The 21,325-nt window shown below is 42.9% G+C and overlaps 2 protein-coding genes across 9 annotated transcripts in view; one reads left to right on the top strand and one right to left on the bottom strand.

Moving 5' to 3' along the window:
- Positions 1-18,590, top strand: part of LOC118402332 (beta-1,3-galactosyltransferase 2-like) — a 62,207-nt gene extending 43,617 nt beyond the window's left edge. For 5 of the 8 annotated variants that reach the window (XM_052477221.1, XM_035800459.2, XM_052477220.1 and 2 more), the window contains one exon: positions 16,752-18,590. In XM_052477221.1, coding sequence (XP_052333181.1) covers positions 16,861-18,231 — 1,371 coding nt within the window. In that variant the 5' untranslated portion in view covers positions 16,752-16,860 and the 3' untranslated portion in view covers positions 18,232-18,590. Of the gene's footprint in view, positions 1-6,501; positions 6,643-12,958; positions 13,446-16,751 lie in introns of those variants that run through there. The other 3 variants (XM_035800456.2, XM_035800455.2, XM_035800451.2) reach the window with 3 other exon arrangements.
- The window catches only part of LOC118402331 (parafibromin-like), a 62,511-nt gene that overhangs the window by 14,228 nt on the left and 26,958 nt on the right, over positions 1-21,325 (bottom strand). Inside the window, exon 12 of the mRNA XM_035800449.2 lies at positions 6,507-6,564. Within this exon, the coding sequence (XP_035656342.1) occupies positions 6,507-6,564 (58 nt within the window). The remainder of the gene's footprint in view (positions 1-6,506; positions 6,565-21,325) is intronic.

The following is a 21,325-nucleotide window of genomic DNA, read 5'->3' as shown; positions in this document are numbered from 1 at the left end:
AAGCATAATAAAAGCAACTTGGACTTTTCCTATTTTGCAGAACTCGGGAGAGACATCAGTTGTATGTTTGATCTTTGACTTCTGTCTACAGCTGTATTGATTAAAACTGATATGATTTACAAGTGCACATTTTGACTATTCATTATTAAATAGAAGCCCAACAGTGGCTAGCTTCACAACACATAACCCGGTCCGGTCGAGCCTCACTAGCCAGATGAAGCTAGCTGGCAACTTATGTAAGTCGCTTTGGATAAAAGCGTCAGCTAAATGGCATATATTATTATTATTATTATTATGTTAGCTTTGGGCAACAGGGTTAAGCAGCTGGTTAGCCATTTGTTTTCATGAACCGATGTTTAATTTCAATAGGCGAACAACAAGTGGCAACCTAGCTAATACTTAATCACAAGGATTCCTAAATCATTGCTAAGAATAATGAAAAATGACTGCAGTTTCTACTGGTCATTGTTTTCAGGCTGGTTGTATTAGTGCTTAATTGGTACCAAGCTAAAGCTAGCTACCCCAGAAGTTGCAGTCAAACAAACAATGCTTTTATTCCTAACACGGTATTGTAAGCACATAATTCGCGACGAGTGTTTGCACAGCTTTGACAGTGCTACAGTATCAACTTTGACACGCAATGAGCCAAACGGCGTTCCATAGTATGCATGTCGTGAAGCTAATAGCAGTGACGCTATTACTGTGTAACTCCGGTAGGGCAACATCTGAAAAATAGAGTACTTGGTAGTGTGTACTTGTGCTCGACCAGTCGGCGAAAGCCAACATCACACACACGACAGAGAACGGTTGATTGTAAAGGGCACTGAATTCCATTCGCCTTTGAGTTGTCTTGCTAAAATGTTCTTACTCTTTCAAATGACTGCTTGATCTACACAGCTGACATGGTTAGGAATGCTGTGTTGCACGTGAAGCGAAAAATCTTTCTTGCCATTATTACGTTACGTACCCACGTTATATAGGTATGCACGTTAGCTTTGACATGAGTTTTTAACATCGCTGTTAAACTAGATATCGGCCGATACCGATGTTGGCATTTATTAGCTAATATTAGCCGATTCCGACATGTTCACCGATATATCGTGCACCTCTAGTTTAGACCAGGAATCCCCAACTATTTGCACCCACAATTTTTTTGCATATACTTTAAAATTGTTGGACATAAGACTGAGAATCAAGAAATCAGCGCCAAGTGATTAACATTTTGGATATCTTTTCCCAAGTATTCCAACAGATTTTTTTTCTTCTACCAGCCACTGTTGCAGGTAGAAATGAAAAATCTACCAGCCACACAGTTTTTTGCAACAAAAACATCAAGCGCAACATGCCTGGTCCCAAATTTCACGAGCTGAAATAAAAGATACCAGAAATGTTCCATGCACAAAAAACCTGTTTCTAAGACTGTGTACAAATTAGTTTACTTCACTGTTAGTGAGTATATCTCCTTTGTCAAGATAACCCATCCATCTGACAGGTGTTGCAAATTAAGAAGCCGCTTAAACAGCATGATCATTGCACCTTGTGCTGGGGACAATAGGCCATTAAATATGCTTAGTTATGCCACAAATGTCAAGTTGAGGGAGCGTGCAATTGGCATGCTGACTTCAGGAAGTCCACCAGGCATGTACCAGGCAGATGGTGTTGTGTGAGCGAGCAGTTCTCTTATCAACGTGGCGGTGGGTTTATAGTATGGGCAAGCATAAGCTACGGACAACATACGCAATTGCATTTTATCGATGGCAATTTGAATGCACAGAGATACCGTGACGAGATCCTGAGGCCAATTGTCATCCAATTCATCCAGCCGCCATTTCCTTATGTTTCAGCATTATAAAGCACGACCCCATGTCGCAAGAAACTGTACACAATTTCTGAAAGCCGAAAATGTGCAAGTTCTTCCATGGCCTGCATACTCAGACATGTCTCCCATTGAGCATATTTGGGACACTCTGGATCGATGTGTTCCAGTTCCCGCCAATATCCAGCAACTCTATGCAAAGGAGATGTGTCGCACTGCATGAGGCAAATGGTGGTGAAAGTATTCAGACCCCTCGACTCTCCACATTTTGTTACATTACAGCCTTGTTCTAAAATGGATTTAGTTAACTTCTCTAGGGTAGGGGGCAGCATTGGGAATTTTGGATGAAAAGCGTGCCCAAATTAAACTACTAATCAGCCATAAAAGCCAGGATATGCATATAATTAGTAGATATGGATAGATAACACTGAAGTTTCTAAAACTGTATGCGAGTATAACAGAACTCATATGGCAGGCAAAAACCTGAGAAAAAAATCCAACCAGGAAGTGAGAAATCTGAGGTGTGTAGTTTTACAACTCATTGCCTATCGAATATACAGTGTCTATGCCATAGACTATGCCATAGACTCTATGGGGTCATATTGCACTTGCTAAGGCTTCCACTAGATGTCAACCGTCTTTAGAACCTTGTTTGAGGCTTCTACTGTGAAGTTGGGGCGAATGAGAGGGGATTGAGTAAGGTCTCTCCCAGAGTGCCATGAGCTGACCACGCGTTCACGTGCGAGTTAGCTTGCGTTCCATTGCAATTCTAAAGATAAAGGAATTATCCGCTTAACATTGGAGATACGTTAAAAACATCCTAAAGATTGATTCTATACATCATTTGACATGTTTCTACGGACTGTAACGGAACTGACTTTGTCTGCACCTAGTGATCGCGCCTCATGAATTTGATGACTGGGCTGAACGCGCAAACAAAAAGGGGGTATTTGGACATAAATTGACTTTATCGAACAAATCAAACATTTATTGTGGTCCTGGGAGTGCATTATGGTGAAGATCAAATGTAAGTGAATATTTAATGCTATTTCTGACTTCTGTTGACTACACAACATGGCGGATATCTGTTTGGGTTGTTTTGGTCTGAGCGCTGTACTCAGATTATTGCATGGTGTGCTTTTTCCGTAAAGTTTTTTTAAAATCTGACACAGAGGTTGCATCGGAAAATTCCATGCATTGCAGTTGTAATCCTTAAGCAATGTTTATCATGAGTATTTCTATAAATTGATGTGGCTTTCTGAAAAATCACCGGATGTTTTGGAACTACTGAACATAATGTGCCAATGTAAACTCAGATTGATATAAATATGAACTTTACCGAACAAAACATGTATTGTGTAACATGAAGTCCTATGAGTGTCATCTGATGGTCCTTCTGTAGCTCAGTTGGTAGAGCATGGCGCTTGTAACGCCAGGGTAGTGGGTTCGATTCCCGGGACCACCCATACGTAGAATGTATGCACACATGACTGTAAGTCGCTTTGGATAAAAGCGTCTGCTAAATGGCATATATTATTATTATTATTATATGAAGATCAAAGGTTAGTAATTAATTTTCTCTATTTCTGACTCCTCTCTTTGGCTGGAAAAATGGCTGTGTTTTTCTGTGACTTGACTCTGACCTAACAATCGTTTGGTGTGCTTTTCGTCGTAAAGCCTTTTTGAAATTGGACACTGTGGCTGGATTCACAACAAGTGTATCTTTAAAATAGTGTAAAATACTTGTGTGTTTGAGGAATTTTAATTATGGGATTTCTGTTTTGAATTTGGCGCCCTGCTGTTTCACTGGCTGTTGATGTGGGACACTAACGTCCCACATACCCTAGTGAAGTTAAGTAAATGTGATTAGAGCATTGGACAATAATCTATGAAGTAACCGGAAGGTTGCAAGTTCAAACCCTCGAGCTGACAAGGTACAAATCTGTCGTTCTGCCCCTGAACAGGCAGTTAACCCACTGTTCCTAGGCCATCATTGAAAGTAAGAATTTGTTCTTAACTGACTTGCCTAGTTAAATAAAGGTTTTTAAAAAATTATTTGCAAACATTTCTAAAAACTTGTTTTTGCATTGTAGTCTATTTATTAGGGGGAAACGATTTAATCCATTTTAGAATAAGGCTGTAACAAAATGTGAAAAAGTCAAGGGGTCTGTATGCACTGTAATATGAATTGTAACTCAGTTAAATTGTTTTAAAATTGTTGTTCAGTGTAAAACAATAAATATATTATTAAGTAGTAATATGGTATAGTGGCTCACTTTGTAGATATTCAAGTAAATAAAAATAATCTATGAATGAACTTCACTAATTGCACACAGCTCCCCTGCCAGGCAGTGTGGGATATAGGATTCATATTTCTTTGTGCAATTAGCTGCTGTGAAACAAAATCACAAATGCTTTGTAAAGAGATACTGCAGCATTTTTTTAACTCACATGTGCTCATATTTTACTTTGGATTATTTTTATTCACAAATGTAATGCTCGCACTGTAGAGCCTTGCAAATTGACCACCCGCCAACGTGGCTGGTGAAATAGGCAGTATTACCCGCCAATATCTAAATTGACCCGCATTTGGCAGGTGTTAATTTTATTTCCCATTACTGATGCATGTTTAATATGGATTGGTTTGGGCACCCAGGACAGATGCTTATTGGGACGGATGCTTATCTGTGAATCTTACCATCCCTTACGTTTGGCTTAGGTCACAACCTTGAAGCAAACATCAGTTGTCCTGAGAAAGACTAGAAAGTGTTTCAAACGGCAGGAACATGATGTAGTAGTACATAGAAAGCTGTCTACATGTACAGTCATGACCAAAAGTTTTGAGAATGACAAATATTAATTTTCACAAAGTCTGCTGCCTCAGTGTCTTTAGATATTTTTGTCAGATGTTACTATGGAATACTGAAGTATAATGACAAGCATTTCACAAGTGTCAAAGGCTTTTATTGACAATTACATGGAAGTTGATGCAAAGAGTCAATATTTGCAGTGTTGACCCTTCTTTTTCCAAGACCTCTGCAATCTGCCCAGGCATGCTGTCAATTAACTTCTGGGCCACATCCTGGCTGATGGCAGCCCATTCTTGCATAATCAATGCTTGGAGTTTTTCAGAATTTGTGTTTTTTTGTTTGTCCACCCGCCTCTTGAGGATAGACCACAAATTGTCAATGGGATTAAGGTCTGGGGAGTTTCCTGGCCATGGACCCAAAATATCGATGTTTTGTTCCCGAGGAACTTAATGATCACTTTTGCCTTATGGCAAGGTGCTCCATCATGCTGGAAAAGGCATTGTTTGTCACCAAACTGTTGGTTGGGAGAAGTTGCTCTCGGGGGATGTGTTGGTACCATTCTTTATTCATGGCTGTGTTCTTAGGCAGAATTGAGAGTGAGCCCACTCCCTTGGCTGCGAAGCAACCCCACACATGAATGGTCTCAGGATGCTTTACTGTTGGCATGACACAGGACTGATGGTAGTGCTCACCTTTTCTTCTGGCAAGCTTTTTTCCGGATGCCCCAAACAATCGGAAATGGGATTCAGAGAACATTACTTTACCCAGTCCTCAGCAGTCCAATCCCTGTACCTTTTGCAGAATATCAGTCTGTCCCTGATGTTTTTCCTGGAGAGAAGTGGCTTCTTTGCTGCCCTTCTTGACCAGGCAATCCTCCAAAAGTCTTCACCTCACTGTGCATGCAGATGCACTCACACCTGCCTGCTGCCACTCCTGAGCAAGCTCTGTACTGGTGGTGCCTCGATCCCGCAGCTGAATCAACTTTAGGAGACGGTCCTGGCGCTTGCTGGCCTATTTTGGGTGCCCTGAAGCCTTCTTCACAACAATTTAACTACTCTCCTTGAAGTTCTTGATGATCCAATAAATTGTAGATTTAGGTGCAATCTTACTGGCGGCAATATCCTTGCCTGTGAAGCCCTTTTTGTGCAAAGCAATGATGATGTGTTTCCTTCCAGGTAACCATGGTTGACAGAGGAAGAACAATGATTCCAAGCACCACGCTCCTTTTGAAGCTTCCAGTCTGTTATTCGAACTCAATCAGCATGACAGAGTGATCTCCAGCCTTGTCCTCGTCAACACTCACACCTGTGTTAACTAGAGAATCACTGACATGATGTCAGCTGGTCCCTTTGTGGCAGGGCTGAAATTCAGTGGAAATATTTTTGGGGGATTCAGTTCATTTGCATGGCAAAGAGGGACTTTGCAATTATAATTGCAATTCATCTGATCACTCTTCATAACATTCTGGAGTATATGCAAATTGCCATCCTACAAACTGAGGCAGCAGACTGTGAAAATTAATATTTGTGCCATTCAAAACTTTTGGCCACGACTGTTTGAGTCAACCACTAATTCCAGTCCTTGAGAGTAACAGGCTCTGCAGGCCTGCCCATTAAAAACACACGAGATTCAACCAATAAAGGTCTTGAATCAGGTGTTTGAGTACTGTGCTGTAATGAAACCATGCACACTGCGAGGGGGTTCAACGTGACGTGCAAAGTTTTATTCCAACCCAGCTCTAAAGGTTACTTTTTGGGCCAGGGTTGGTGGTGACTGCTGATACAGGGGCTTTGAAATACTGGGAAAGCTGTGTCTACAAAAGGCCTACATTAACACAATGTTTTCATGTCACCTACTTTGGTGGTGACAGATATACAGACCTGGTCTGGGGACGGGCTGCAGGGCTGGTGTCTGGGCCTTCCTGGCAGACGCTCCCTCCTGAAACACACAAACAAAAACACAACGGTCAACCTACAGCCTGATGAATGAAAAGCCAACCCTACATATTGGCATAGGGTAAGCAAGTTCCATCCAACTGACTCGTCTACAACATATTTGGAAAGTATTCAAACCTTGACTTTTTCCATATTTTGTTACGTTACAGCCTTATTCTAAATTGATTAAATGTTTAGAAATGTTAGCAAATGTAATATCACATTTACATAAGGAGTGTAGGGGGCAGTATTTAGATTTTTGGATGAAAAACATTCCCAAATTTAACTGCCCATTTCTCAAGCCCAGAATCTAGAAAATGCATATAATTGTCAGATTAGGATAGAAAACTCTAAAAGTTTCCAAAACTGTCAAAATATTGTCTGTATAACAGAACTGATATTGCAGATGAAAACTTGAGGAAAATACAACCAGGAAGTGGCCTCTATTTTGAAAGCTCCATGTTCCTTTGAATGCCTTCCCTCCATTTAAAGGGATATCAATCATATTCCTTCTCCTATGGCTTACCCATGTTGTGAACAGTCTTTAGACATAGTTTCAGGCTTTTATTTTGAAAAAATTAGCGAGAAAGATCACATCGCGTCAGTGTATAGCAGGGTGTCCCCAGAGTTTTTGGCTGTGTATTTGGAATTTGTCTGCGATGTCGTGACCGCTCAAGCCTATGGATTTCTGAACATAACGCGCCAAACAAATGGAGGTATTTTGGATATTAAAATAATCTTTATGGAACACAAGGAACATTTATTGTGTAACTGGGAGTCTCGTGAGTGAAAACATCTGAAGATCAGCAAATTTAATTTATTGCTTTTCTGACTTGTGACCAATCTACTTGGCGGCTAGCGGGTTGTAATACCCTGCTCTAAAATAACACATCCTAGAACTGAATGTATTACATTTCTTTACATAGTTGAATGTGCTGACAACAAAAATCCCGCAAAAATGATCAATGGAAGTCTGGATTTGGAGTGACACTCAAAATTAAAGTGTAAAACCACACTACAGGCTGATCCAACTTTGATGTAATGTCCTTAAAACAAGTCAAAATGAGGCTCAGTAGTGTGTGTGGCCTCCATGTGCCTGTATGACCTCCCTACAACGCCTGGGCATGCTCCTGAGGAGGTGGCGGATGGTCTCCTGAGGGATCTCCTCCCAGACCTGGACTAAAGCATCCACCAACTCCTGGACAGTCTGTGGTGCAATGTGGCGTTGGTGGATGGAGCGAGACATGATGTCCCAGATGTGCTCAATTGGATTCAGTTCTGGGGAACGGGCGGCCCAGTCCATAGCATCAATGCCTTCATCTAGCAGGAACTGCTGACACCAGCCACATGAGGTCTAGCATTGTCTTGCATTAGGAGGAACCCAGGGCCAACCGCACCAGCATATGGTCTCACAAGGCGTCTGAGGATCTCATCTCGGTACCTAATGGTAGTCAGGCTACCTCTGGCGAGCACATGGAGGGCTGTGCGCCCCCCCCACAGAAATGCCACCCCACACCATGACTGACCCACCGCCAAACCGGTCATGCTGGAGGATGTTACAGGCAGCAGAAAGTTCTCCACGGCGTCTCCAGACTCTCACGTCTGTCACATGTGCTCAGTGTGAACCTGCTTTCATCTGTGAAAAGCACAGGGCGCCAGTGGCGAATTTGCCAATCTTGGTGTTCTCTGGCAAATGCCAAACGTCCTGCACGGTGTTGGGCTGTAAGCACAACTCCCACCTGTGGACGTCGGGCCCTCATACCACCCTCATGGAGTCTGCTCAAACGGTCAGAAACAGACACATGCACATTTGTGGCCTGCTGGAGGTCATTTTGCAGGCCTATGGCAATGCTCCTCCTGCTCCTCCTTGCACAAAGGCGGAGGTAGCGGTCCTGCTGCTGCTGGGTTGTTGCCCTCCTACGGCCTCCTCCACGTCTCCTGATGTACTGGCCTGTCTCCTGGTAGCGCCTCCATGCCCTGGACACTACGCTGACAGACACAGCAAACCCTCTTGCCACAGCTCGCATTGATGTTCCATCCTGGATGAGCTGCACTACCTGAGCCACTTGTGTGGGTTGTAGACTCAGTCTCATGGTACCACTAGAGTGAAAGCACCGCCAGCATTCAAAAGTGACCAAAACATCAGCATAGGAACTGAGAAGTGGTCTGTGGTCACCACCTGCAGAACCACTCCTTTATTGAGAGTGTCTTGCTAATTGCCTATAATTTCCACCTGTTGTCTTTTCCATTTGCACAACAGCATGTGAAATTTATTGTCAATCAGTGTTGCTTCCTAAGTGGACAGTTTGATTTCACAGAAGTGTGATTGACTTGGAGTTACATTGTGATGTTTAAGTGTTCCCTTTTTTGTTTTGAGCAGTGTATTTTGTCTACTGAGAGAGATGTTCTTACATAAACGCTTTTATAGCTTTCGACAAAAAGCTTTATTGAAATCTGACACGCCAGGTGGATTAACAACAAGCTAAACTGTGTTTTGCTATATTGCACTTGTAATTTAATGAAAATTACATTTGAATTTGGCGCGCTGCATTCCAGCTGATGTTGACGTAAATGATCCCGCTAACGGGATGGGTGCATCAAGAAATTAATCGCTGCCTGTCTTGGAGCTCTACGGACAATCCCTTTGACCTCATGGCTTGGTTTTTGCTCTGACATGCAATGTCAATTGTTGGGCATTATATAGACAGGTGTGTGTGCCTTTCCAAATCATGTTTAATCAATTTAAATTGACCATAGGTGGACTCCAATCAAGTTGTAGTAACATCCCAAATATGATCAGGATGCACCGGAGCTCAATTTCAAGTCTCATAGCAAAGGGCCTGAATACTTAAGTAAATAAGATATCGGTTTATCATTTTTACTAAATTTGCAAACATCTCTAAAACCCATTTTCGCTTTGTCATCATGGGTTAGTGTGTAGACTTAGAATAAGGCTGTAACGTAACAAAATGTTGGAACAAGAGAAGGGATCTGAATACTTTCCGATTGCACTGTATATATTGTCCATATCAAGAGCCTCAGTGTTGTGTATGATGACTGTTGCTCCCTCCTCCCTCAGGCCAATTCCCCTTAGAAGGGGTGTGCATCTAGTCTGATGGGAGTGTATCAAGGGTCACACCCTCTCTAAGGTCTAGTGGTAATTCATCATCTAATGACAGTCCCAGAGCTCGGCTTCAAAGAAGCGCTGTAGAAACATTTACAGGGAGTTAAGTGTTGATACTGTCAGAGCTCTCAATAGTGTCGATCCGGCCAGAGCCTGGGACTCAAACCAGTGGTTGTATCACTAACCCAGACCCAATATTCCCTCTAAGCTGCGTGCATTAGAAATAAGCCTGCGAATGAACTTCACTCAGCCCCCCCGCCCCCCTTAGTTAACACTCAATGCTTTTCTTTATGGTGGAAATTGTGATCAAATCAACATTATCAACTTTTAATGCAACATACCAAAACAAACTATGCAAGACTCATTAGTATGCAAAACTATGCAAATTATTTTGTTGTAGGCAGAATGCACCTGATTCTATTGCATTGACACGTAGGACTCTTGTATTTTGAGACAACCTTGACTAATCTACGTAGCCAATACGGCAGAGTGTAGCATTGATCTGATTCTCTGTAATAAATGGTATGGGAATAATAATGCATTTTATTTTTAAAGTTTCTTTCAAACATTTTCAGTCACCTTGTCTGAAGGTCAAGTGGATAAACAGGTTAACGTCAAGTCCTGCATGTTTTTTCCACAAAAGTCTTGTGGAATGTAAGCCTACATTTTACACTGCATGATAGAACAGCCATTTCCATGTTCAAATGTTATGGGATGCATTTTGTTTTTGATGGTAGGCCACTCTGGTAGGTCTACATTATGATCATCCACAGAAGCCTATTTGACCACAGTCAAACTCAAAGCGGGTACAGCCTCAGTGTTCACAGTAAACACATGCTGGAAGTTCCACAGAAGTTTGCACTCAGCAGACCTAAACTTTGCTCAGTACAGAAAAAAAGGGGAACCATTTTCCAGAACCTCGGTAGGTCAGTTTTGCATTTCCCCCTAATGGTTCAGGTTAGGATTGGGGGAAGGGAAGCTGATTCTAAATTAGAACCATGGAGAAACTCCACCCTGAAGCACTTCCTGAAATTCTGGCAATGTTGCTTTAACACATTGGTTCCTGTTGGATTTCTACTAGTAGGTTGAATAATTCTTTAGTCTCTTATTTTACTTGATGTATGGAACACGGCCCACAGAACTTCATGAAAGTCACCAGTTGACCCAGTGTTTCCCATAGATTATTTTCCAACACAGTTAGGTGGCAGATTGAATGGTAGGGAAAACTGCTGTGACCGGAGCCATCTGTTCAGAGACGCAGAGTTATACAGATAGATATGTTTTCATATAATTTTACTCAGAACTCCTAATGCGTCGGCTTCCTGCAGATTTGTCAGTTACTCCATGAGCAGCAGCACAGACTTGTGAGTTGTAGATGACAGATATGATTCAATAGTTCAGGGCAGAGTCAAGAGAATGCAATGAAAATCCCGGGCCCATGGGCTGTTTTTTAAATGTATTATTGCGGTACATTAAAGTTCTTATGCAATAAATTATGCAAGCCTGTTTTGTATTGTCAAAATAATGAACTGTGAATATTTTATCAGATTAATTTAGCTGTCCAGATAGCGCACATCGTCCACCAATAAAGGCTTGAGTTAGAATGGTGGTTTAATACAAATTTTGTCCATCTAGTCCAAGGGAGAATTTCAAATTCCTCACGTCCTCTCTCTCCAAAATCCATTGGAGGTGGTCAGATTGGAGAGACGTGTGACTGTCATCCAATGGGGTTTGAGGATGAGGAAGGATGCGAGGAGTATTCAAGTATGATTCTCCAAGTATGTAGAAAATATAAGTAACCATTTCTATGTAGGCCTGTACTTCTTTGGTGCCAATTCGTAATGACATTGGTCACCCTAACTCTCAAAATCAGTCAATATTAGGCCAATAGTCCTCCAGTCCAGTCAAAAAGTTAGTAAACCTGTATGGGGGGGCCTCTGCCCCTGCAAAGGTTTTTGGTCTATCCCTCTAGAGCTGTTGTCCCTTAATCTCCCTCGCATCTAGTTTCTTTCCCACGGTCTTCTCTTTCCTATTCATGATCTACTGGCCTCGCAGACAGATTAGTGAATCAGCAGCTTTGCTGGGATAGTCTGGAAGTCAAGCTGCTTAAACTACATCAACACTGGCCTGACTGGAATGCCAGTCATAGGCCTGCACAACAAGCCACAGAAGAGCCATGCTCTCAACGAGAAATGTAAAGGGATCTTTATTTTTCTTCGGTACATTTAAAAAAATTGTAATGATCCGAACCAGGGCCTAAAATTACCTTTTTGGTCCCCCAGCCACTGTGGCAGAAAAAAAATTGAATAAAATCTACCAGCCACAGATTATTTTTTACCAGCCAAAATATTTTTCATATTTACATAACATTTGTAATCAAAAAAATAAATAGCAACACGGGACTAGTTTAAAATAGCCCGTATATAAAATGCGCGTGAATCCCGATTAAAAGGGGGGCACATCCAGTAAAAATGGGTCATATATTTTTTTTTAACCGTTTAGGCTAGAGACAAAAACATTTCTCTTTGCTGTAAGCATGCCTGTCACGAAGTGGTGCTCTATGTTCCCTCGCTGACACTGAAGCTGAGGCTGCATGACAGTGAACTTTCAAAGTCTACTCAGACTAGTCTGTACTCTTGGTTATAACAAGTGATGATACATGATACAATGTAACAAATGCACAAATCTAACAGAAGACTCATCAGGGACTGCATCCCTGCTCGCCATCACGGCTAAATTATATATTTCTAAAACTGACAGAGGAATAGACACACGCGAAGAGAGGACGGAGAAAAGCAGGTAAAGGCATGTAGGGGATGCAGCTGGCTGATTACAGCTGCCACACATGATATGCGCATGAAAGTGAAGTGGATATTGGACCAGTGCATACAAGAGACTAGTAGTGGCTGTTGCTTATTAAATTCAACTGAATTGAAACAAAAACAGACTTGATAAACATTTTATAACAGGCGCCAGCAGATTTTTTAGATTGGTAGGACTGAAAAAGTCGTTAGTATATAAGACACGGTACTACGGTATTCTAAAATGTTGGTATTATAAGTAAACCTGGCGTTTTGGTACCGTGACATTACAGTGGTACCGGTATACCGTGCAACACTAAAATCTGGTATCGTGACAACACTAGCATACTGTCACCAAGCCTGCAACTATCCATCAGAACATAGAGAAAACAGCCCTGCCCCCCTCAGTAGCCCCCACCAGCTAGAGCAGATGCGACAGAGCGATAGCACAGCAAGAGAGATAGGGAGCGAGGGAGGTTGATAGAGGGGAAGCGTGTGGGGACAGAAGAGACATAAGCGACACAGAGAGCACCGTGGATGAAGAGAATGTAGCTCGGGTGCTCTACACACACACAGGCACCAAGAGCCAGTGTGCCCGAGTGAATTTGACAATGAGTCATATTTAAAACCAAGGGAGGGATCGCTCTGCGCGTGTGGGTGCGTTCGCAGCAAAAGGCATTGAAAAACATGGCAGAGAAGGAACGACACCGGCCAAAGCGGGATCCATAGAAGCAGTCGCACCGTTATTGGGCCACCCCACACAGAGAGAAAAGCTGCGATAAAACGGTAACCGTGAGATGGAGCTGAGAGGTGAGCCAAGGTGTGTGGTGGACAGGAAGAAATAGATAAACCATTGAAGCTGGCAGCAGCACTGGGCAGTCATGGGCAGGTTGTTGTGCCCTAGTAGATGAGAGATGAGGGGAGCAAGCCCTCCGCACTGCCCTGAAACGACTTGAACAGGTATGTCTTCTGGTCCGGCGTGCTCAATTACAGCTCAAAAACACACACATGCTCTTACAAGAGCGTATTGGTAGTAAAAGCTGCCATGTACACACTGATGCACAGGTGCTGGCTGCTAGGAAGGAATATATAGCTTAGAGAGCTCGTTTTTGTTTAGAACCTGAGAACACATTGGGGTGTGTGTGTTTAATGTTTCTTTGCATACCAGAGGATGCCTACATGAGGGATTTGGCTTTTTAGCACCTTTTGTGCGCTCTCACAAACAACCCTTTGTCTGGGGGTATTTGAGAGCGGCATGTAATCCAGTCGAATGTGAGAGAACCCACACCACTCCAGGGGACTATAGATGCCCGAAAATGTGAAAACAGTGCAGTGCTTTCACAGCAATCTAAATTAAACATACTTTTTCAGTTCGCTTGGGTTGCTGTTCCAAATGTGCCCACTTCTTGCTTATACCTTTATCCAAGTATCAATTCCTCCAATTGTCTAAAGGAGCGATTGAGGACATAGATCTTCATAGTTAACTTATTTAGTTCACTCATATATTAGATAGTAACCGTAATCATGCACAAGGGTGGTTCCTTACAAGGAAAGGCACAAATAGCCCTCAATTTAAGAGAGAAGATTTGCTATGAAGTCACTCTAACAGGATGTTGGTTTCCTCTTCATAACACATCTAAAAGTGAGGTTTTAAAAAACGGATACACATGTAAATACAAGTATAATAATCGATCCTGTGGCATGTCATTAAGAGTAATTTGGTTTATTTTCTCTCAAAAGTAACTGGCTCCAGTTAGACTTGCATGACTCACATGCAAAGCAACATTAGTAGTCCTTTTTTTAATGTAAATTGTAACACACAGTACCAGTCGAAAGTGGGTGTCAATATTAGGGAGAGAGGCGCTAAAAGAGAAGGGTGCCACTAACTATTGTATAACAGGACGCTGGCCTTCTAGGCAGAGTTCCTCTGTCCAGTGTCTGTTCTTTTGCATATCTTAATCTTTTCTTCTTATTGGCCAGTCTGAGATATCGCTGTTTCTTTGCAACTCTGCCTAGAAGGCCAGCATCCCAGAGTCGGCTCTTCATTGTTGACGTTGAGACTGGTGTTTTGTGGGTACTATTTAATGAAGCTGCCAGTTGAGGACTTGTGAGGAGTCTGTTTCTCAAACTAGACACTATTGTACTTGTCCTCTTGCTCAGTTGTGCACCGGGGCCTCCCACTCCTATTCTGGTTAGGGCCAGTTTGCGCTGTTCTGTGAAGGGAGTAGTACACAGCATTGTACGAGATCTTCAGTTTCTTGGCAATTTCTCGCATGGAATAGCCTTCATTTCTCAGAACAAGAATAGACTGACGAGGTTCAGAAGAAAGTACTTTGTTTCTGGCCATTTTGAGCATGTAATCGAACACACAAATGCTGATGCTCCAGAAACTCAACTAGTCTAAAGGCGGACAGTTTTCTTGCTTCTTTAATCAGAACAGTTTTCAGCTGTGCTAACATAATTGCAAAAAGGGCTTTCTAATGATCAATTAGCCTTTTAAAATTATAAACTTGGATTAGCTAACATAACGTGCCATTGGAACACAGGAGTGATGGTGGCTGATAATGGGCCTATGTAGATATTCCATTAAAACAAAATCAGCCGTTTCTAGCTTCAGTCATTTACAACATTAACATGTTTAAATGTTTTACTCACATCGGCTGCAATGAAGGAGAGTCCGCAGGTTTTGGTAGCGGGCCGTGTCAGTGGCACTGTATTGTCCTCAAAGCGAGCAAAGAAGTTTAGTCTGTCTGGGAGCAAGACATCCTGGTCCGCAACGGGGCTGGTTTTCTTTTTGTAATCTGTGATTGACTGAGACCCTGCCACATACCTCGTGTCTGAGCCGTTGAATTGCGACTCTACTTTGTCTCTACACGGATGCTTAGCTTGTTTGATTGCCTTACGGATTGCCTTGTCCTGGTTAAAAGCAGTGGTTCGCGCGTTCAGTTTCGCGCAAATGCTGCCATCAATCCACGGTTTCTGGTTTGGGAATGTTTTAATAGTTGCTGTGGGTACGACATCGCTGATGCACTTGCTAATAAACTCGCTCACCGAATCAGCGTATTCAATGTTGTTGTTTGACGCAATGCGGAACATATCCCAATCCACGTGATCGAAGCCATCTTGAAGCGTGGAATCAGATTGGTCGGACCAGCGTTGAACAGACCGGAGCGCGGGAACTTCCTGTTTTAGTCTCGGTCTATAGGCAGGGAGCAACAAAATGGAGTCGTGGTCAGCTTTTCCAAAAGGAGGGCGGGGGAGGGCCTTATATGCATTGCGGAAGTTAGAATAACAATGATCCAGGGTTTTACCAGCCCTCGTAGCACAATCGATATGCTGATAGAATTTAGGGAGTCTTGTTTTCAGATTAGCCTTGTTAAAATCCCCAGCTACAATGAATGCAGCCTCAGGATACGTGGTTTCCAGTTTACATAGTCAAATAACGTTTGTTTAGGGCCATCGATGTGCCTGCTTGGGGGGGTGGAATATATGCGGCTGTGATTATAATCGAAGAGGATTCTCTTGGTAGATAATGCGGTCAACATTTGATTGTGAGGAATCCTAAATCAGGTTAACAGAAGGACTTGAGTTCCTGTATGTTGTTATGATCACACCATGTCTCGTTAATCATAAGGCATACACCCCCGTCCCTCTTCTTACCAGAAAGATACTACTTTCTGTCGGCGAGATGCATGAAGAAACCAGGTGGCTGTACCGACTCCGATAGTGTGTCTCGAGTGAGCCATGTTTCCTTGAAGCAAAGAATGTTAGTCTCTTATGTCTCTCTGGAATGCTACCCTTGCTCGGATTTCATCAACCTTGTAGTCAAGGGACTGGACATTGGCGAGTAGTATGCTTGTGAGCGGTGCGCGATGTGCCCGTCTCCGGAGCCTGACCAAGCCAAACTTGCAGCGTCATACCCAAGAAGACTCCAGGCTGTAATCGATGCCAAAAGGTGCTTCAACAAAGTACTGAGTAAAGGGTCTGAATGCTATTTTAAAATGTAGTTTTTTTTGTATTTACATTCACAAAAACTGTTTTTGCTTTGTCATTGTGGGGTAGTGTGTAGATTAAATTGTTTTTTCCCTCATCAATCCATTTTAGAACAAGGCTTTAACGTAACAAAATGTGGAAAAAGTCAACATGTCTGAATACTTTCCCAATGCACTGTATGTTATCACACCACGACAATCACTCAGTCACCCTAGACAAAGCGTTTGATGGTTTTAACTTGTGCTAACATTACCACTGTTGTTTTTCTCCTAGATAAAAACGTTGGCCTCTGCTGAAGACCGCATGAACCTGGTTGAAACATATGGGCAGGTTTGACAACTGACCAACAATTCAAAGTGACTTGAATGTTACGGTTCAATACATGCACCACCTCCCGACTAATTACTTGGTTCATCAACGATATCGCACACAGCATACGCCTGACCTGACCAAGTGTGTTACGGCTGCCCACGTGAGGTGGTACACAGACACCATGCAGTGGAGGAGGCGCCACTGCTACACGCATGTCGCTGGCCTACTGTCTCTCCTCTCGCTCCTGATCATCCTGGGCCATCAAGACTGGCTGCCGGGCCTCAGGGGGCCAACATGGCAGAGGGAGCACCTAGTGGCTTACACCGAAAGAGGATTACACTCTACCAAAGAAAAAGGGAATCACAGCTCATCACAGACTCTATGGAGGGACGCACTGGTTCCCCCTTCGCCTCCGGAAAGAAATGCCAACCTCAGTTCCCCTCAGGACTCCTCCTTTCCACAGGGGATTACGGGACTGGAGAACTCAGTGGCGGCTAATGCTAGCTTGAGTGGGGAAGTCGGGCTAAGGGGCCTGCTGACCTCAGAGCCATACCCTTACATCATCAATGAGCCAGACAAGTGCCGGGAGGGCAACCCAGAGCCATTCCTGGTGCTGCTGATAGCCACGGAGGGCAATCAGGTGGAAGCCAGGGAGACCATTCGGCAGACCTGGGGGAACGAGAGCATGGTCCCGGGCCTAAGCTTTGTTAGGCTCTTCCTGTTAGGCGTAAAGGAGGGCAGGGTAGGCCGCCTGCAGCAGAGCATCCTGGAGGCCGAGAGCCGGAGGCACCATGACATCATCCAGCAGGATTACATGGACACTTACAACAACCTGACTATAAAAACCCTGATGGGCATGCACTGGGTGTCCACGCACTGCCCGGGCACCAACTATGTCATGAAGACAGACAGTGACATGTTTGTCAACACAGAGTATCTCGTGCACAAGCTGCTCCAGCCAGAGATGCACCCCAAACGGGACTATATTACAGGCTACCTGATGAGGGGCTATGCACCCAACAGGAACAAGAATAGCAAGTGGTACATGCCCCCCGAGCTGTACCCCAGCGAGGTGTACCCTACTTTCTGCTCAGGAACGGGTTATGTGTTCTCAGGGGACCTGGCTGGAAAGATCTACAGGGCCTCCCTGGGTATCCGCAGGTTGCATCTGGAGGACGTTTACGTGGGCATCTGCCTGGCCAAGCTGCGGATCGAACCCACGCCGCCGCCTAATGAGTTCCTGTTCAACCACTGGCGTGTGTCCTACTCCAGCTGCAAGTATAGCCACCTCATAACCTCCCACCAGTTTCACCCCAACGAACTGCTCAAGTACTGGCACCACCTGCAGAGCAACAAGCACAACGCCTGCATCAACACGTCCAAAGACAAGGTGGACAGGTTTCACCAGAGGAAACTGCAGGGTGTACAGCCTATTTGGTGACAGAGGGTTGAGTGTGATGTTAGGTCATTGCCTGTGCAGGAGTCACTGGGCAAGAGATGACAGAGTCAAGCATGTTTTTGGACAAACTAATGCTTGAAGACTATTTTTTTTAAACTACAGTTTATAGTCGAGTTTAATACATTCATTGAAAGAATATATGCATTGGGGTACAGAGGAAGACATCACTTATGTGAAATGTGGGTGCTGTTTATTATGAGGATATATCTTAAGACTATTGGTGGACTGTCACTGTCCAGTATCCATTTTGTTCAACTTGAGTTTAAATACTTGTCCTTTTAACCCCCTAAGGTTTAAATCGAAGAATCATAATAAAAAAAGATCTGTGAGTTTCAGCTAGAGATGGGTTTTTTATTTTTGCATTGGATCCACACGTCACACTTCCTTCCGCATCTGTGGTGAAAGTTGAAAGAGCTAGAGCAGTTTGTCAGACAATGAGACATCCCCAAAATCGGTCTCACAAAATCATCCAAACAGTTTGACTACAAACTTTTATAACCCCTCTATGGAAAGATGACTCACGCAAACGAGAGTGTTCTCCATTTTGCGCTACGACCACCACAACTTGGGATTCATCTGAAGTTGGTACAGCTGATCTGCCAACTTCTGTATGCAGCATCCGAACAGTATGAGCTACACATTAATATGACCCGTATCCCTCCAAGATTTAGCAACATTTGTGATTTCTACAGCCAAAAAAAGCATAAACTTTTCTGAAACTCTGCTATACATTTCATATTAATTTCATATAAAGCAATAAAAGTCATGTGCTCAGTTTGAGGACGACTAAGCAGAATACATAATAGAAAAACAATTAGAACATCTAAAGTGCTCAATTTTGGTTATTTTCCTTTTAACATCTGTCATAATCCATTCACACCTCTCCATCTGGCTTGCCATCAACACAGGATGCATCTCTTAACATATTCAACGCTGATCAATCTCTTTCAATTTGAGGATCAGTATTTCTTTCTAATAAGTTATCACAAGCAAGAATTTTGAAGGCTTTTTCTGAAAGGGTTGTAAGGGAGATTAAGAGAAAACGTAAAAATAGAGAATTGTGGTTGATATTTACTATTCCATTTATTTAAAAAATCCAGAAAGATCGTGCTTTCATGATAAGTATTACGTTTTAGAGAGTTTAAAACAGCAAAGCTGACAAATTGCACTCGGTGCTTTGAGCAGCACTCTCCATAGACAGACTGGGGAGAGAGTGCTGACCCTCCCACTAAAGCCAAGGTTAGCGGAGTAAAAGTTTGAGTAAAACGCCACTCAACTTGATTCTTTCAGAGCTTGCCAGTCTTCCCTGCTACCACTTCAGTCATGGTGATCTGCCGCTGCTGTGGGAACTGTTCAGACATTCTCATATGCTCTGCTGATGCGAAGTGACTTGATCGTCGACATTCTCTAGTTTCCAAAAACATTTGGAAATTGTTTTGCACAGTCGTTAGCTGTTATTTTTGTTGGCAAATGAGATTGATTTCTGTTCATTATACTGCCCGTCAGCCATCAACAATCACCCATCTTGGCACGCGAATATGCTGACAGGCCAGGGAGGAGAGAGGGAAAAAAGAAAAAAGAACCTGTTGACGTGTGGTTGATTGGGCCATTTTCCAAGGTAACAGTGCAGTAATTGGTAAAAAATTAAAAGCCCGCTTTTGATTGGACCCTTATTCGCAAAAAGTGTGGGAATTGGTCAAAATTGCGAACTACTGCATCATATGCGTTGATTTTGCAATGAATCACAGAAACGCAGAATCCTGGAGGGACTGCCCTCTGTGCAAAGATGACCCTCACTGACACGAACATGTCGGTTGTTTTGCTCTAAGACGCCCATAGGCAAAATGTAAAAAACGCCACATATTGTTCGTCCCCCCATGTTTCATGAGCTGAAATAAATAAAAATACTAGGAATTTTCCATATGCACAAAAAGCTTATTTCTCTCATTTTGAGTATTTCTGTCTGCAATAAAGCCCTTTTGTGGGAAAAACTAATTCTGATTGGCTGGGCCTGGCTCCCATGTGGGGTGGGCCTATGCTCACCCATGGCAGCACCCCTGCCTAGTCCTGTGAAATCCATAGATTATGGCCTAATGAATTCATTTAAATTGACCGATTTCCTTAACTGTAACTGTAAAGTCAAATATTACAAATTGTTGCATGTCGCGTTTGTATGTTTTGTTCTCATATACATACACTACCGTTCAAGTTTGGGGTCACTTAGAAGCACAATTTTTGTTCATTAAAATAACACCAAATTGATCAGAAATACAGTGTAGACATTATCTTGTAAATTACTATTGTAGCTGGAAACTGTAGATCACATAGGCGCACAGAGGACCATTATCAGCCACCATCACTCCTGTGTTCCAATGGCACGTTGTGTTAGCTAATCCAAGTTTATAATTTTAAAAGGCTAATTGATCATTAGAAAATTGCAAAAGGGTTATGTTAGCACAGTTAAAAATCTGTTCTGATTAAAGAAGCAATAAAACTGGCCTTCTTTAGACTAGTTGAATATCTGGCGCATCAGCATTTGTGGGTTCGATTACAGGCTCAAAATGGCCAGAAACAAAGCACTTCCGTCTGAAACTTGTCTATTCTTGTTATGAGAAATGAAGGCTATTCCATGCAAGAAATTGCCAAGAAACTGAAGATCTGGCAAAAGAACACAGACATTGGGACAGAGGAACTCTGCCTAGAAGGCCAGCATCCCGGAGTCGCCTCTACACTGTTGACGTTGAGACTGGTGTTTTGCGGGTACTATTTAATGTAACTTCCAGTTTCTGGCCATTAGTCTTTTAAAATGATACACATAGATTAGCTAACAACGTGCCATTGGAACACAGGAGTGATGGTTGCTGATAACGGGCCTCTGTATACCTATGCAGATATTCCACAAAATAACCTGCCGTTTCCAGCTACAAGTCATTTACAACAAAGTCCAAACTGTATTTCTGATCAATTTGATGTTATTTTAATGAACCAAAAAAAGGTGCTTTTCTTTCACACACACACACACACACACACACACACGTCAAGATTGGACCCCTACTCATTCAAGGGGTTCTCTATT

The sequence above is a fragment of the Oncorhynchus keta genome, chromosome 23 (genome assembly GCF_023373465.1).
Source record: "Oncorhynchus keta strain PuntledgeMale-10-30-2019 chromosome 23, Oket_V2, whole genome shotgun sequence".
NCBI classification, from domain to species: domain Eukaryota; kingdom Metazoa; phylum Chordata; class Actinopteri; order Salmoniformes; family Salmonidae; genus Oncorhynchus; species Oncorhynchus keta.
Note: the sequence above shows the minus strand (reverse complement) of the source record. Positions and strands in the feature narration are given on the sequence as shown.